The 17,068-nt window shown below is 43.7% G+C and overlaps 1 protein-coding gene across 2 annotated transcripts in view; it reads right to left on the reverse strand.

The window, feature by feature from the left end:
* Positions 1-17,068, reverse strand: part of LOC126253389 (uncharacterized) — a 65,709-nt gene that overhangs the window by 23,051 nt on the left and 25,590 nt on the right. For both annotated transcript variants that reach the window (XM_049954683.1, XM_049954684.1), the window contains exon 5: positions 816-1,128. In XM_049954683.1, the coding sequence (XP_049810640.1) occupies positions 816-1,128 (313 nt within the window). The remainder of the gene's footprint in view (positions 1-815; positions 1,129-17,068) is intronic.

Genomic DNA, 17,068 nt, shown 5'->3' on the forward strand with positions numbered 1-17,068 from the left:
GATTCACCAGACTTTCAGAATCCTAGCATCAGTGAATGTTCTTTCGACAATGCAAACCTGCAGAAGGATAGTATCTCCATAAAAAGACAATGAAGCCAAATTCAAGATAATCAGTTAAGTAAAAACCGTATTTTAGTGTAATGTGAGTACATTCTTCAATGCAACTCCATCCAGAACAAAGACAAATCCATTCCATGGACAAGTCTTTGTGTAACAAGTATTGAATCGGCATATAACAATTGGTAACTAACAAAAAGGAACTGAAGTGAAGGGGGGAGAAGAGAAATTCATGGCACATCTTCGGTACAAAAAAAAAAAAAAAAAAAAAAAAAAAAAAAAAGAGCTAGATTGATAGACACATCCTAACGGATCAATGAATGATTAACTTGGTAATGTAGGAAATAGTGTGAATAGGGGTGTGGGTGCGGAGGAGGGGAAGGTAGGGGGGTGGGGAGGGATTGTACAGGTAGACCAAGATTTGACTACTATAACCAGGTTCAAATGGATGTAGGTTTCATTAGTTATGCAGAGATGAAGGGGCTTGCAGATGAAGGCTAATGTGGAGAGCAGCATCAAACCTATCTTCGAACTGAAGACCATAACAGCATGGGATCACACTTTTAACACCATAATATAATTAAACAATTATCAGAAAAAAAGTCAACTTCAGAGCTTAAATTAAGCAGGATGTCTCAGTGGGAGGTGCAGCTCATAAAATAACAGATTTTCCACAGCTGCAGACAATGTTAGAAGTGAAAATGCAACAGGGGCAACATCAGTTTTGTGCAGAAGGATTAACCCTGTGACATGCTTACCAATCGGGTGAATGCAGTCCTGTGTTAGGGCACACTGCACCCATGGCAGCATCAGCTCCCTGTGCACTTCTGCCGTGTTGTACAGCAGCAGCCTACTCATCTCCACCATGCGCAGGAACAGGAAGTTTTCTGCAGTCGTGCGAAAGTAGTCAAACATCTTGGGATGTGTGAGCGAAGAAGTGGCGTGGTGCGTGGCCCAGCTCAAGACAGCGCCGCCCTTCAAAGCTGCCTGCAGGAGTGGCTCGATGCGACTCGTTACCAGGCGCTGGTCATTCTCCAGGAACAAAACGCCACCGGCTTTGTTCAGGGCGTCCTGCAGCAGATTACAAATGGAGCACAAATGTCGGTAACACTCCTTGTACATGTGCACAATTTCCTTTATTGTGACTGAGGCTACATTTACATTTATTTATCTTACCAAAAGCAATATACACGATGGTCCATTGATAGTGACCGGGCTAAATATCTCACGAAATAAGCATCAAGCGAAAAAACTACAAAGAACGAAACTCGTCTAGCTTGAAGGGAGAAACCAGATGACGCTATGGTTGGCCCACTATATGGCGCTGCCATAGGTCAAACGGATATCAACTGTGTTTATTTAAATAGGAACCCCCATTTTTATTACATATTCGTGTAGTATGTAGAGAAATATAAATGTTTTAGTTGGATCACTTTTTTCACTTTGTGATAGATGGTGCTGTAATAGTCACAAACGTATAAGTACGTGGTATCACATAACATTCCGACAGTGTGGACAGTATTTGCTTCGTGATACATTACCCATGTTAAAATGGACCGTTTACCAATTGCTGAAAAGGTCGATATCATGTTGATGTATGGCTATTGCGATCAAAATGCCCAATGGGCGTGTGCTATGTATGCTGCTCAGTACCCTGGACGACATCATCCAACAGTCAGGACCATTCGCTGGATAGTTGTGTTATTTAAGGAAACAGGAAGTGTTCAGCCACACGTGAAACGTCAACCACGACCTGCAACAAATGATGCTGCCCAAGTAGCTGCTGTTGCAGCTAATCCGCACATCAGTAGCAGACAAATTGCGCGAGAATCAGGAATCTCAAAAATGTCGGTGTTGAGAATGCTACATCAACATCAATTGCACCCGTGCCATATTTCTATGCACCAGGAATTGCATGGCGATGACTTTGAACGTTGTGTACAGTTCTGCCACTGGGCACAAGAGAAATCACGGGACAATGACAGATTTTCTGCACGCGTTCTATTTAGCAACGAAGCATCATTCACCAACAGCGGTAACGTAAACCAGCATAATATGCACTATTGGGCAATGGAAAATCCACGATGGCTGCGACAAGTGGAATATCAGCGACCTAGGCAGGTTAATGTATGGTTCAGCATTATGGGAGGAAGGATAACTGGCCCCCATTTTATCGATGGCAATCTAAATGGTGCAATGTATGCTGATTTCCTACATAATGTTCTACCGATGTTACAACAAGATGTTTCACTGCATGACAGAATGGCAATGTACTTCCAACATGATGGATGTCTGGCACACAGCTCGCGTGCGGTTGAAGCGGTACTGAACAGCATATTTCATGGCAGGTGGATTGGTTGTCGAAGCACCATACCATGGCCCGCACGTTCACCGGATCTGACATACCCAGATTTATTTCTGTGGGGAAAGTTGAATGATAGTTGCTATCGTGATCCACCGACAAAGCCTGACAATATGCGTCAGAGCATTGTCAATGCATGTGCGGGGATTACGGAAGGCGAACTACTCACTGTTGAGAGGAATGTCGTTACACATATTGCCAAATGCACTGAGGTTGACGGACATCATTTTGAGCATTTATTGCATTAATGTGGTATTTACAGGTAATCACACTGCAACAGCATGCGTTCTCAGAAATGATAAGGTCAGAAAGGTACATGTATCACATTGGAACAGCGGAAATAAAATGTTCAAACGTACCTACGTTCTATATTTTAATTTAAAAACCCTGCCTGTTACCAACTGTTCGTCTAAAATTGTGAGCCATATGTTTGTGACTATCTATCACAAAGCGAAAAAAGTGGTCCAACTAAAACATTCATATTTCTTTACATACAACATGAATATGTAATTAAAAATGGGGGTTCCTATTTTAAAAAATGCTGTTGATATCCGTTTGACCTATGGCAGCGCCATCTGGCGGGCCAACCATAGCGCCATCTGGTTTCCCCCTTCAGGCTAGACAAGTTTCGTTCTTTGTAGTTTTTTCGTTTGACACTTATTTCGTGAGATATTTGGCCCAGTCACTATCAATAGACCACCCTGTATATGTACACATCTTAACTACAGACAAAATATAAACATTACAAATACTAAACAACTGCAAAACAGAACTTGTCAATCTTGCGTGTGCACTGATCATAGGTTTTGCTAAGTCCTCCAGGTCTGCTCTGACCCTCATTCCACCGAATAGACTCCACACTGAAAGGCCGCCTCTGGTGATTAGTCCTACTCCCGTGATACTGGAACAGAATCAGTTGAGTTTTCGAAAACAGCCGCAAGTCACAATTTGCATTTTTCATTATGACCGGATTCGCTCTTCAAATGAACAAAGGCATCATCAGAAGATGCAGTTTAAAGTCGGCTGACAGCGTTATCTAGCCTTTACAGTTGGCTGACAGCTCTGAAGATTAATTTGGCTGTACCTTAGTACTTAAACTTATGTTTAAAGTACAGTAGTAAATGATGACGCTGACACTGACAGCACCATAGATGAAGCTGACTGTCACTTTCATTTTTGGCGCCATCAATGTCATCATTTACTACTGTACTTTGAACATAAGTTTAAGTACTATAGTACAGGCAAATTAATCTTTAGAGCTGTCAGCCAACTGTAAAGGCAATCCTAGCCACTGTCAGCCAACTTTAAACTGCATCTTCAGGTGGTACCCTTGTTCATTTGAAGAGCAAAACCAAACATAATAAAAAATACAAAGTGCAACTTGTAAAACTAAGTTTTCGAAAACTTAGTTTTAACAATCACTCCCCCTGCAGACAATGCCTGCTCTTTGTAGACTCAGTTGAGTGACTTGGAGCTATTCCATTCATCTGTGGGCCACAGGGGAATCTTCCAAGTATGATCCAAATTTCAGTGAGCTGGGATCTAGCACACAACATTTCTTTGCATTTCTTAGTGAAATTCCCTTTTGCCTTCAATTGTGAAAGTGCTTTCTGGTAACTGAACAGACAATTTATGATAGAGTTGCTTTAGTTTTCTCTTTTCTGGCTGCTACTTCATATCAAACTGCAGTGAGACACAACTTCTCCAACCGTGCAGGCCACATATTGCTTGTAATACTTAGCATGTCTCAATGATAGTTGCACAACAACTGCTTTAGTAAAGTGGGATCAGTACCATATGGGGTATGTACAGCAACGCAACGCTAGTGCAGACATCCTCACAGATTCTTGTTATGCTTCCCAGGTTCTTGTTTAGAATTTGCACACACTATTCCTGCCAGCCGCCTTCAGCTTTATGTTCAGACAGCATTGCTTCAACACGAATCTGGTTCTGTAAGAACCCAGGACAAGAGTGGAAGCGTCATTTTTTCCAAAACAAATTGTTTTTCAATACAGTCCCTGTTTAAGGGTCTACACTTTGCCAATGGTCATCTACTTTTTTAACACTTCCAAAAATTTGTAATTGTCAAGCTAATCAAAAGGCGCCTCTCTCAATGATGACCACTTCATTTAAGCACAACTTTTTTACCTGCAAGGCATTCTTTTATGTTTGGGAAGAAGAAGAAAAAGAAGAAGAAGAAGAAGAAGAGAAAGTCATAGGGACCCAGGTCAGATGACTGTGGGAGATGGGGGTGGATGTGCCAACATTTCACAACACAATTCATGCAGTTTTGTGGCAACAACTTGAGACCAATGTGTTAGCACAATGTCAAAGTGAAACACTTTTTTTTCTAAGCTGTCCAGTGTCTCATTCTAGTCTTGAACAATGATAGTTTTTCCTTTTTCTAAAAAGTCTATGTACGACACTCTTCACATCCCAAAAAATATCACCATAATTTTTCTGACTGAAGGGATAGTCTTCACCTTCTTTAAGGCAGATTCACATGAAAATAACAACTGCTTTGATTGTTGCTTGGTTTGGACAATAAATGTGGAATACAGCTACTATGACAGTGACAACTTAACACAAAAGTCCTGCAGATGTCACTTAAATTGCTGCAAACAAAGCTATGCAGTTGAAAGCTGTGACTGCTTGTTGTCATCAATCACTGAACCCAATACTCAGTGATTTGTTTTATCAGCATCCAGTCACATAATATATCAACACACCTATGGCCTCTTCTACTTTGTACACTTTCATTCGATAATCAGTGAGAATCATGTTTTGGATTACATCACTGATTTCTTCAGCAGGTACATCTGCCAGGTATCCTAGACAATCCTCATCAAAAACTGATAATGAGGCCACAGTTAAATTTGTCGAAATGATGTTTAACTCTTGTCACTGACAGTGAAGGGTAGCCATAAAAGCATTCAATTTCGCTTTTATCTTGTCATGCTTTTTCCATACAAAACCAAAAATATTAACCACCAAACAATATTGCACTTTCTCCAACTGGCGAAAATACATAGCACAACTTAGTGAAATGGCTTTAAATCCAAACTGACCTGTGAATCACAGTCATTTTAACAAGTGGTGTCTAAAAGATTGCAGCATAAAATGCAAACACCAACTGGTGTTGGCAGTGCCATCTGCCTTCAAACACAGATACTTACTGCACTGCCCTCATAAACAGGTTTGCAGTTCCATCCCCCCATCCTTGTTCAACAGACCTAGTGCAGAATTTCCAATTTCCTTAATCTCAATGGAATTGTGAACTCTAATCTTTCTACCTATACTGCTGAAATCCAGCTCACATATGCCTGTGTCGCAGCATTGTTTCTCTGTGTTTTATTCAAATCTATTGGCTTCATGTGTTTCATCAGTGACTGAACTATATCTGCTGTACATGGCTCAGGCTTTCCATTAACATTATACTGATGAATCTCACATTTTACTTTTTTCAGTTAATATACATATCACTTTCCCCCTCGAACTTGACCTGTTTGACCCATTGCAAATACCTCTGTATGAATTTTAATCTCTCTGGTTTTACCTTCATGATCTTTCTGTGAGATGAGATATATGTAGGAGGAAGCAACATATCAACTGACTCTTCAAGGAATGCAAGTTATCGGAATTTTAACAGTAAACCACACCGTGATGCGCAATGACTCTCCTGTAGCGTTTGCCACTCCAGTTGGACGAACATCTGTGTGATGCTTTCACACCTGGTAAATGAACCTGTGGTAAGGTTACGAGACTAAGGAACAATACTCAAGTATCCATCAAATGAGGGTATTGCAAGCTACGTTCTTTGTTCATGGCTTCTCCTGAGGTTTCGACCAACAAATCTCAGTCTAGCATCTGAATTCATTACGACTGGGTTTAACCGTCATTCTACTTAATACCATGCATATTCCCAGATGTTTAATGGACTGGATGTTTCAAGTAATTTTTCAGTAACTGTGTACTCAAACAATTACAGATTTTTCTACCTTTATGCCAAGTACTTTATATTTGTTGATGTTAAGGGTCAGCTTCTAAATCATACACCAAGTGTTTGTACTCTGCAGGATTCTCAGCATTCTACTACATTTTTCTACCATTCAGACCTCCATTTATGCATCATCAGCGAACACCCACGTGAAGCTTCCAGTTTTGTCCACTAGGTTAGTTATACACAGCTAGGAAAAAAACAGTACACCCTTTTAGAGGTCTCCAATTCACTCAAGATTTATCGTTGCAACAGTGCATATGGGGTACATGAAATAATTACATTTACAGATCAATAGCACAACCGGTTCAGAGGTACCAGATATTGACTCCTGTCAGAACACCCATATTAGGACGTGGTGTACCACACAGGCAGCATTGCAGGTATTGACTCTGGCAAATATTGTCCTGGGATACATTATTCTACACCTGCTCATGCTGTCCATGTAGTTCTGTAAGAGTTGTTGGTTGATGAATCGCACAAGTCACTTCTCTTCCCATCGTATCCTGCATGAGCCCAATTGGAGACAAGTTCGGAGATCATGCTGAGCAGGGAAGTTGCTGCATGTCTTTCAGAGTACAGTGAGTTTCATTGGCAGTGTGTGGGTGAGCGTTATCCTGTTGGAACAATACATCAGCTTCCTGTTGCAAGAATGACAAAAGAATGGGTCTAACAACATTCTACACATACTGAGTGCTACTTAACATCCCCTCCAGAAACACCAAGGTTGAATGAGAGTTGCAGCTTATCGCACCCCAGACCATAAGGCTTTGGGTGAGGCCTGTGTGTCTACGAGGCAGCACTCAACAGATCTACATTGTATGCATGAACGACCATCACTTGTACATAGGCAGAATCTGTTTTCATAGCTGGAGACCACAGTGCACCATTCCATCTTCCAAGTGATCTTCCGATGGCACCAGTCACATGTTGATGCTGTGGCAGAAGTGGAAAATGGGCCAGAAGTGTGCGTGCCCATAGTCCCACTTTTAATAACTGGTTTGCAGCAGTCCATGTTGACACATCTCTTATTTGTACTGTGGTAGGTGTACGATCTGCCACTACTGCCCTTAAAATATGAAGATCCTGGCAGTCGTCTGTGCCACAACCTCATCTACAGGTGTGAGAATGTTCACGTGACCACTGATACCAGCATCGTGCACAACTGACTCAGCATGTCCATCTTGTGTTGCAGTTCTCCAAAAGGGCAATCCTGCCATTCAGAAGGCCACAGGTTGACCTCTGTGGAACTCGCTCAATTGGCTGTAGGAAGTAAGAGTGTGTCTCTATGGTATGGCTGTCTGCTTGTTTCACATGTTCGCATTACATTCAGCCTTCTGGCTATGAGCATTCCCTATTAAAGGGTAGACACAGATGGCACTTTGGTAACTATGCCACTATGCTACCTGTTGGTGGACAACGTTGAAATCATTATCAGTACATCTATTATGCTCCACATGGCACATGCCATCATCGTATCCAAATTGACATTATCTTTCCAGGTGCACTATTTTTTTTTTTCAATCTATATATTGTGAATAGTAATGGTCCTGTAATACCCATTTGCAGTATGCCTGAAGCTTCTTTAATGTCTAAAGATTTTTCTCCAGTAAGGATGACGTTTTTTAATTATTTATTTACTTTACACTTCTAGTTCCATAGTGCCAAATTGAGAAGCAAATCTCCACGGTCATGAAACGAGTCAGTACATGAACTTAACATTAATAAAATATAATGTAGATGAATCCCATGCAGATGACAAGCTACAAGTGCATATTACCACAGTCGGCAATGTAACATGGGGGATAGCTTAATTTTTCCAGGAACTCCCTGCCACCCATTTCACGTAAGTGCCACAAAAATAAGATATGAGAAATTAGCTCCCATACACTCGTTTTTCCCTTGCTCTATCTGTGAGTGGAACAGAAAAGGATACAACCAGTAATGGTACGGGTCAACCCCCCCCCCCCCCCACCACCACCACCACCACCACCACCACCACACAGACAGACACAGACACACACACACACACACACACACACACACACACACACACACACAACCATGCACTGTACAGTGGCTTACAGAGTATGTATGAAGGTGTAGATAGAACAGAAGGACTGATACATGAGGAAATTCTTCAGTTTGGATTTGAATGTGCGAGGATTACCCACAAGATTGTTCAATTCAAGTGGTAGCCCACTGTAATGGATGCTACAGAATGCTGCATGCCTTTCTGCACAAGAGTCAAGGAAGGTGTGATCCAAATGCAGATTTGATTTTTGCCTAGTATTAACTGAGTGAAAGCTGCTAATTCTTGGAATTCTGGGGTCAATAATTTAAAATTTGAAGGCACCAATGAAATTTCAAGTCAGTGATATTTACGGCCGGAAAAAAAAATTGAAAAAGAATTACAGTACTGTTATATACAATGAAACATGTTATTATCCTCTAAAAATATTTACAAAACGTTTGAAATAAAGAAAAACAACAATAGGCCATAAGTTAAGTACACGATTTATCATCCATAGTGGAAAACGGTGTGATAAACTTTCAAGCAGGGGGGATACACAACCCAACATTACATTCAGTGCACTCATATGAAGTGTCCTTTGTTCCCGCCTTCTGTGTTGCACATTTCTGCTTTTTGCTACACACCACACATCTCCTTTATCCTTTTTTCTTCCATACTGGAATGTTGACATGATTAGGGAAGTGTTTTTCTGAGAGTCGTGCTACTTTTCATGATCCACGTGGAAAGCACTCTGTTGAATCCCCAGCAAACAACACCAATCCTGCACATACTTCTTGAATAAACTGAGAGGTGACAAGTTTTTTTTTTCTCTTTTTGATTATGTTATGCAGTATGGAGGCATTTGGTACTGCCATTATTTTGCAATGTACAGCTAGTTTCCTCCACCACTTCACAGTCTTGTGATCCAGAGCCCCATACAATAGTCATTGATCAAATAGGTCCAAGCCAGCTTTGTTTTTACTGTAGTCAACAATTGCTGCAGGTTTCAGTTGCTCCATTGCTCTTCTTGTTCTGACACTCTGCAGTTTAGCTGTGTGCCTTGTGCTGATCATCCAAATATCTCTTACCTTTCCAGCACAAGGCGAGCACATTCCCTTTGCAATGAAAGACCTGTTCTCCTTTTTTCAGCTTTGATCTCTTTTAGCGGTTTTGGAAGTCCTTTCCTGTTTTTCATCACTGCCCCCAACAAGACCAGTATTACCTTCAGCTAATTGAACACTTGTGTAGAAATGATCAACATACACAGTGTGCCCTTTACCCAGAAGCTTATTGATTGGTTGGTTGGTTGGTTAGTTAGTTGGTTGGTTTAAAAGGGTGGGAGGGGGGGGGGGGGGGGAGGGAGAGGGACCAAACTGTGAGGTCATCAGTCCCTTGTTCACAGTAGAACAATTACCCGAGGGAAATAAGAAAACAAAGACGACGTACGGCACAATAATAGAAGACAGGAAGATCCAGAAGACCAACAGAAGGACAATAAACACTACAATGGACAAAACAGGACAAGAAAACCACAGAGAGATGCAAGAAACAGGGAGAAGAGATTAAAAATAAGAAAGCAGATTACCATGGCTGGCTGAGCATGAGAATAAAAAAGGAGAAGCCAGCCACTCTGCAGCACATTAAAACCTCCACCCTAAAAGCCCTAGGGTGGAGGACACACAGGGACAAAGGACAAGCGCTAAAACTCAAATCAAATGATAAAACCCACCCTCATGAATAAAATGTAAAACTAAAGCTGCCATTGAGGCATTATCGCCCAACACCGAAGGTAGGGAACTAGGAAAGTTAAAAGTCTGCCGCAGAGCGGCTAAAAGTGGGCAGTCCAGCAAGAGGTGGATGACTGTCATTTGGGAGCCACAGTGACACTGCAGTGGGTCATCGTGACAGAGGAGGTAACCACGTGTGAACCACGTATGGCCAATGCGGAGCCGACAAAGGACAACTGATTCCCTGCGAGAAGCCCTCATGGAAGACTTCCACACATTCGCAGTCTCCTTAATGACACACAGTTTGTTGAGCATACTGTTATGACACTCTATCTCCCAAAGCCGAGAAACCTTGCGGCGTAAGACAGAACACGTAGCCTGTTTGGCCAGCAAGTTCATTGCCTGGGATTCCGACATGTCCTGGGGTCCACACAAACACCAATGAATGACTGGAGCGTTCCTGGGCAGAGATGGACTCTTGGATGTCCGCCACCAAAGGATGGCGAGGGTAGCACTGGTCGATATCTCGTAAGCTGCTCAGGGAGTCAAAACAGAGAAGAAACAACTCACCAGAACAGGGACGGATGTACTGAAGTGCACGAGATATGGCCACAGCTCTGCAGTGAATACACTGCAGCCAGTGGGCAAGGAATGCTGTTCAATATGGCCTCTGTGGACATAGGTGAAGCCAACATTACCATCAGCCATCGGTGTAAACAACTTCAGAGACCTGGAAAACGTCAAGAAGCGAGAGGACGTGACTGCGGAGAGAAGTGGGGTTAACAGAGTTCTTAGAGCCATGCAAAAAGGTCCAGATGAAGCTTCGGCCAAGGTGTAGGCCATGGAGGTGTGCGTAAATGGACCTCGAGTAGAGGTGGCAAAGGGAAGGACTCCAGTTCGGAAGAAGGCCAAACTCAATCGTGAGCCCTGATCTGGGCAGCCGATGTGGGAGATGAACTGCCACAGGTGCGAAAAGGAGACGGTAATTCGGATGCTCAGGAGAACTACAAATGTGTGCAACATAACTGGTGAGCAGTTGTGCATGTTGGATCCTCCACCAAGACACTAGTCACCAGACTGTTTCTAAAAGCTCCCGTCGCTAGGTGAATACCACAGTGGTGCACTGGGTCGAGTAAATGCAACACTGAGGGCACCGCCGAACCGTAAACCAGACTCCCATAGTTAAGGCGGGAGTGAACAAGAACTCTGTAGAGCTGCAGCAGCATAGAGCGATCTGCATCCCAGTTGATTTTGTTCAGGCAGCGGAGAGCAATGAGGTGCTGCCAGCACTCCCGCTTAAGCTGACGAAGGTGAGGCAGCGAAGTCAATCGGCTGTCGAAAACCAGACCTAAGAATCGATACGTCTCCACTACAGTGAGCAGATCGTCATTAAGATAAAGTTCTGGTTACGGATGAACAGTACAACGGCGCCGTAAGTGCATGACACATGACTTTGCAGCTGAAAACTGGAAGCCGTGGGCTAGAGCCCATGACTGCGCCTTGTGAATCGCTCCCTGTAGGCACAACTCAGCAACACCAGTACTGGAGGAGCAATACGTAATGAAGAAGTGATCCGCCCACAGAGAAGGGGAGACTGACGGCCCAACAACTGGTGTTAGGCTGATAATGGCCACTAAAAATAGAGATACACTCAATACGGAGCCCTGCAGAACGCCATTCTCCTGAATGCAAGGGGACTATGGAAGGCACTGACTAGGACACGGAAAGTACCAAGCGACAGGAAGTTTCGGATAAAAATCGGGAGTAGGCCCCGGAAACCCCACTCATACAATGTGGCAAGGATATGATGCCGCCAGGTCATGTCGTGTGCTTTACGTACGTCAAACAGATGACAACCAGGTGTTGGCATCAGGAAAAGGCTGTTCAGATGGCAGACTCAAGGAACACAAGATTATCATTGGTAGAGCGACCCTGGGAGAAGCTGCCCTGCCATGGAGTCAGTAGGTCACGTAACTCCAGGACCTAACTCAACCGTCGACACACCATATGTCCCAGCACCTTACAGAGAACATTGGTGAGGCTGATGGGCCGATAGCTATCCACACCAGGCAGATTTTTACCGGGTTTTAGCACCACAATGATGGTTCTCTCCTGCCACTGCTATGGAAAGACGCCATCGCACCAGATTCAGTTGAAAATGACAAGGAGATGTCACTTGTAATCAGACGAGATTTTTAATCATCTGACTGTGGATCCAATCTGGCCCAGGAGCTGTGTCGGGGCAATGTGCAAGGGTGTTGAGGAGCTCCCACTCTGTAAATGGGGCGTTATAGGGTTCACAGAGACGAGTACTGAATGAGAGGACTTTCCTTTCCATCCACTGTTTGAGGGTGCAAAAGGCTGGGGGGGCAGTTCTCCGACGCAGAGGCTCAAGCATAGTGCTCAGTGAAGTGCATGGCAATCGTGTTTGTGTTGGTAGAGAGCAGGCCATTGATGTTAACGCCAGGGAAAACTGTTGGGTTCTAGTACCCAAAAAGACGTCTGATCTTGTCCAGAATTGGGAAGGTGACATGGCACCCAATGGTCGACATGTATCTCTCCCAACATTCCTGTTTCCGTCATTTTATAAGCAGGTGAACATGTGCACGGAGCCGCTTAAAGGCTATTAGCTGCTCTAAGGAAGGGTGCCGCTTAGGTTGCTGTAGATCTTGTCGATGCTCTTTAATTGCCTCAGCAACTTCCGGCGACCACCGAGGGACTGTCTTTTGTTGGGGGTACCCTATAGAAGGAGGGATCACGTTTTTCGCCGCAGAAATGATCATTGTAGTGACCTGCTCAATCACAACATCGATGGCACCATGTGGGGGATATCCAGCAGTGACAGCAGAGGTGAAGGCTACACAGTCTGCCTTGTTTAAAGCCCATCTGGGTAGGCATCAAAGCAAGACGCCAGGAGTGTAACAGGAAGATGGGCAAGTGGTCACTATCACCCAGGTCGTCATGTGCTCTCCAGTGGATAGATGGGAGAAGTCCTCAGCTGCAAATTGATTAATCAATGGTCGAGTAACTACCAAGAGCCACACAGAAATGTGTGACGGCCCCAGTATTTAAGAGGCAGAGGTCAAATTGGGACAGTAAATTTCCGACATCTCTGCCACGGTCAGTAAGCATGGTGCTACCCCACAAGGGGGTTATGGGTGTTAAAATCTCCCAAAAGTAGGAAAGGTTTATGGAGTTGATCAATCAGTGCAGCCAATATGTTCAGGGGTACCACACCATCTGGATATACGTTGCAGACAGTTGTTTCCTGCGTTGTACATATCCTGACGGCCACAGCTTCAAGAGGAGTTTGAAGAGACACAGGTTCACTACATACCGAGTTCAGGACATAAATGCAAACATCCCCTGACACTCTATTATATTCGCTACGGTTCTTGTAATATCCCCTGCAGCCGCAAAGGGCAGGAGTCTGCATTGCTGGGAACCATGTTTCCTGGAGGGAAATGCAAAAAGCAGGTATAAAGCTTAACAGTTGCTGTGGCTCAGCCAGGTGGTGGAAAAAAAATCGCCGCAATTCCACTGGAGGATGACATGATTGTGACACTGAGAAAGCATGAAACACTCAATGAGGCAGTCTATGCCTCAGGGTCACCTGCTGCCACCAGAACAGGCTACATCCACTGTGTCTGAGGGTCTGACGAGAGAAGTCGAAGAAGATTTTCCTTTCTCACTGTAAAATCCTGCAGTCTGGTGAGCAAGGGGAATGATGGTCTCTGCAGCTGGCACAGATAGGAGGCAGGGTACATGGAGTATTGGGATGGGATGGACATCCACAATCTCGACATGTGATGCTGGAAGTACAGCGGGAAGACATATGGCCGAACTTGCAGCACTTAAAGCACCGCATTGGGGGAGGGATATATGGCTTGACATCACAGCAGTAGACTATCACCTTGACTTTCTCGGGTAATGCGTCACCCTCGAAGGCCAAGATGAAGGCACCGGTGGCAACCTGATTATCCCTCGGACCCCTATGTATGCACCAGACGCAATGAACTCCTTGTCGCTCTAAGTTGGCGCACAGCTCGTCATAAGACTGCAAAAGAAGGTCCCTGTGGAATACAATACCCTGGACCATATTTATCTCTTGTGAGGCATGATGGTAACGGAAACATCCCCCCACTTGTCACAAACAAATAATGCCCTGGACTGGGCAGAGGATGCCGTTTTTATGAAGACTGACCCTGACCATATTTTGGACAAGCCCTCCACCTCTCCAAACTTGTCCTCTAAATGCTCTACAAAAAACTGAGGCTTCATTGAGACAAAGGAGTCACCATCAGCTCTCGTATATACGAGGTACCTGGGCGAATAAGATTTGCTACCATCCTTAGCTTGGCGTTCCTCCCATGTTGGGGCCAGGGAGGGGAATGATTTAGGATCATACTTCCTTGCATTGTACTGAGACTTGGAACGCTTAGAGACTTCTGGCATTTGATCACCAGCAAGTGATGATGTGGTATGCTTCATCACTTGTCATCCACCCTGATGCTATCCACTCCAACCAGGGGCCCTCCCCACAGGCGCCACCCAGCTGCAGCAAAGGCCACCTGGCAGGATGGCCATTGCCGGGAGTCCCAATGGTGGTGGTGGTGGTTAGTGTTTAACGTCCCGTCGACAACGAGGTCATTAGAGACGGAGCGCAAGCTCGGGTTAGGGAAGGATTGGGAAGGAAATCGGCCGTGCCCTTTCAAAGGAACCATCCCGGCATTTGCCTGAAACGATTTAGGGAAATCACGGAAAACCTAAATCAGGATGGCCGGAGACGGGATTGAACCGTCGTCCTCCCGAATGCGAGTCCAGTGTGCTAACCACTGCGCCACCTCGCTCGGTGAGTCCCAATGCCCCAGGGTGATGTACACCTACTCCTTGCCATACATGGGGAGTTAATGGCGCAGGCATCAGCCCAGCGATCCCTTTGTAGTCAGGGGGCTACAACCAACAGGGTACATGGCGGCCCCACCACAACAGACTGGCTACTGTGCTGGATACGAGGTGCAAAGAATTCCACGGCCATCGTCGGCAAAGAAAACAACATTGCATAGTGGGTGGAGGAAAACGCACCCAGGTAGGTGTCCTTGCTCAAGAGATGGAGGATGAGTGGGACTGTAATGTCATGACAAGAAAGTGGGCTAAAGATCTCAATGCACGATGGACATAATGCACCATGTAAGGTGCACTTCCCCTATTGGCTCACTCTTCAGGAAAATTTTGAAAAATGTAGATCAAACCCTACAGGGGACCATCACATAAAGGCCAAAAGGTGTGAGACTCCTTTTAGTTGCCTCTTACGACAGGCAAGAATAGCTCATGCCTATTCTAAAGCTTATTGGTCAAACGCTTCACAATGTTAGAAGCACTATCGTCTACTGTCTCATCTCTTCCATGGTATAAATCAAAATTCCAGATATATCCTGGTCTTGATTCAGCCAAAATGTACAGCTTCAAACCATATTTGGTTGGTTTATTGGCCATACAAACCTTGAAGCCAAGCCTACTCTTTCTCTGTAGGGACAAATTCCTTCGACTGTTATTACTGTTTCCTCTGGATAATAAAGTTTTGGAATTTCTCTCTCAATGAATTACGGAGAGGTCTAACTTTATAAAGTGCATCAAAACCTGGTTCACCTTTCTTTTTTGCCTTTGTGTTATCATTGAGGTGAAACATAGATAAAATGTTTATAAATTTATCTCTTGACAAAACACTGGGACAAAAATTACAGCTGACGACAGGATCAGTACTCCAGTGGCTCTTCATGTCTGGCCTCTCAGTTATTGCCATATGCAGCAAAATAGCAAGGAATTTTTTCATATCTGCAATTGTTACAGTTTTTCACTGTTTGCACCTAGAATTAGGCAGAAGATTATTGTCAGACCACAGCTTAGCAAGTTTTTGCCTGGCATAACAATTTGTCTGTTGTTCCATTGTTGTTACGAGAGTATAGTTGAAGAAATAGAAGAATATATCTGAAGAATCACTTGATTCATTAATAGATACATTCTGTACCAATCCTTGAGGTCCTGTGTATACAGCTACATCAGGAATTTCGTCAACATCTGTCCAGCCACCATCAGTCACTTCTACTTCTTTTTCTACTGTGAGTATTCGCAGATGTAGAAGGCAAAACATGGTATGATTCATTACCTGAAGTACTTGCAGGAGCATAATTCATAATATAAAATTCTGGGAACCTAACAAAAGAACCATTTGCAGTGACTAAATCTGAAACAAATCTTGACTTACCACTATTTCAGACAATGTATAATCCGAATCATCATCAGACAGCCCTATTTCGCCATATGCAAACTCATCAACAACTTCATAAATCATTTGCTCCAAACGTTTATCCTGTTCACTGTACATATCGAAAAGAAAATCAACACGAAAACACTCAAAACAAATGAAACTGAGAGGCTGCCAATGCCAGACAATGTCTACGAAGTAAGTTACAATAACAAAGTCTCTCATAAACACAAAGTATTCCACTGAGTTCGCTGCTTCTATCTAGTGCTCGCAGTTGAAACTACGAAGCCTGCAGACCACTCAGACTTCGCAGGAGTCGTAAATATACATTTGACTCCACAGAGAAACATTGTAACTGCCAAGACATAATATTATATCGGCCGCACAATTCTGTTTCATTCTGAAGATGTAATATTACGTCAGCCGCATGCTAATTGTTAAAGAAAATAAATATTGAGAGATCAGTGTCAAAATTCCCATATTCCTGAACACAGGTCGACAAGAGGTTCGCGAACTTACAGGACATATTGCTTAAACTGCACATTTCTGAGCCAAAAATATCCTTTGTGAAAGGGAAGAGTTATCCCAGAATATAATGATGTATGCCAGAAGTGAATAAAATAAGCAAAGGAGACTACTTTTTGAG

Source organism: Schistocerca nitens, chromosome 4 (genome assembly GCF_023898315.1).
Source record: "Schistocerca nitens isolate TAMUIC-IGC-003100 chromosome 4, iqSchNite1.1, whole genome shotgun sequence".
Classification (NCBI taxonomy): Eukaryota; Metazoa; Arthropoda; class Insecta; order Orthoptera; family Acrididae; genus Schistocerca; species Schistocerca nitens.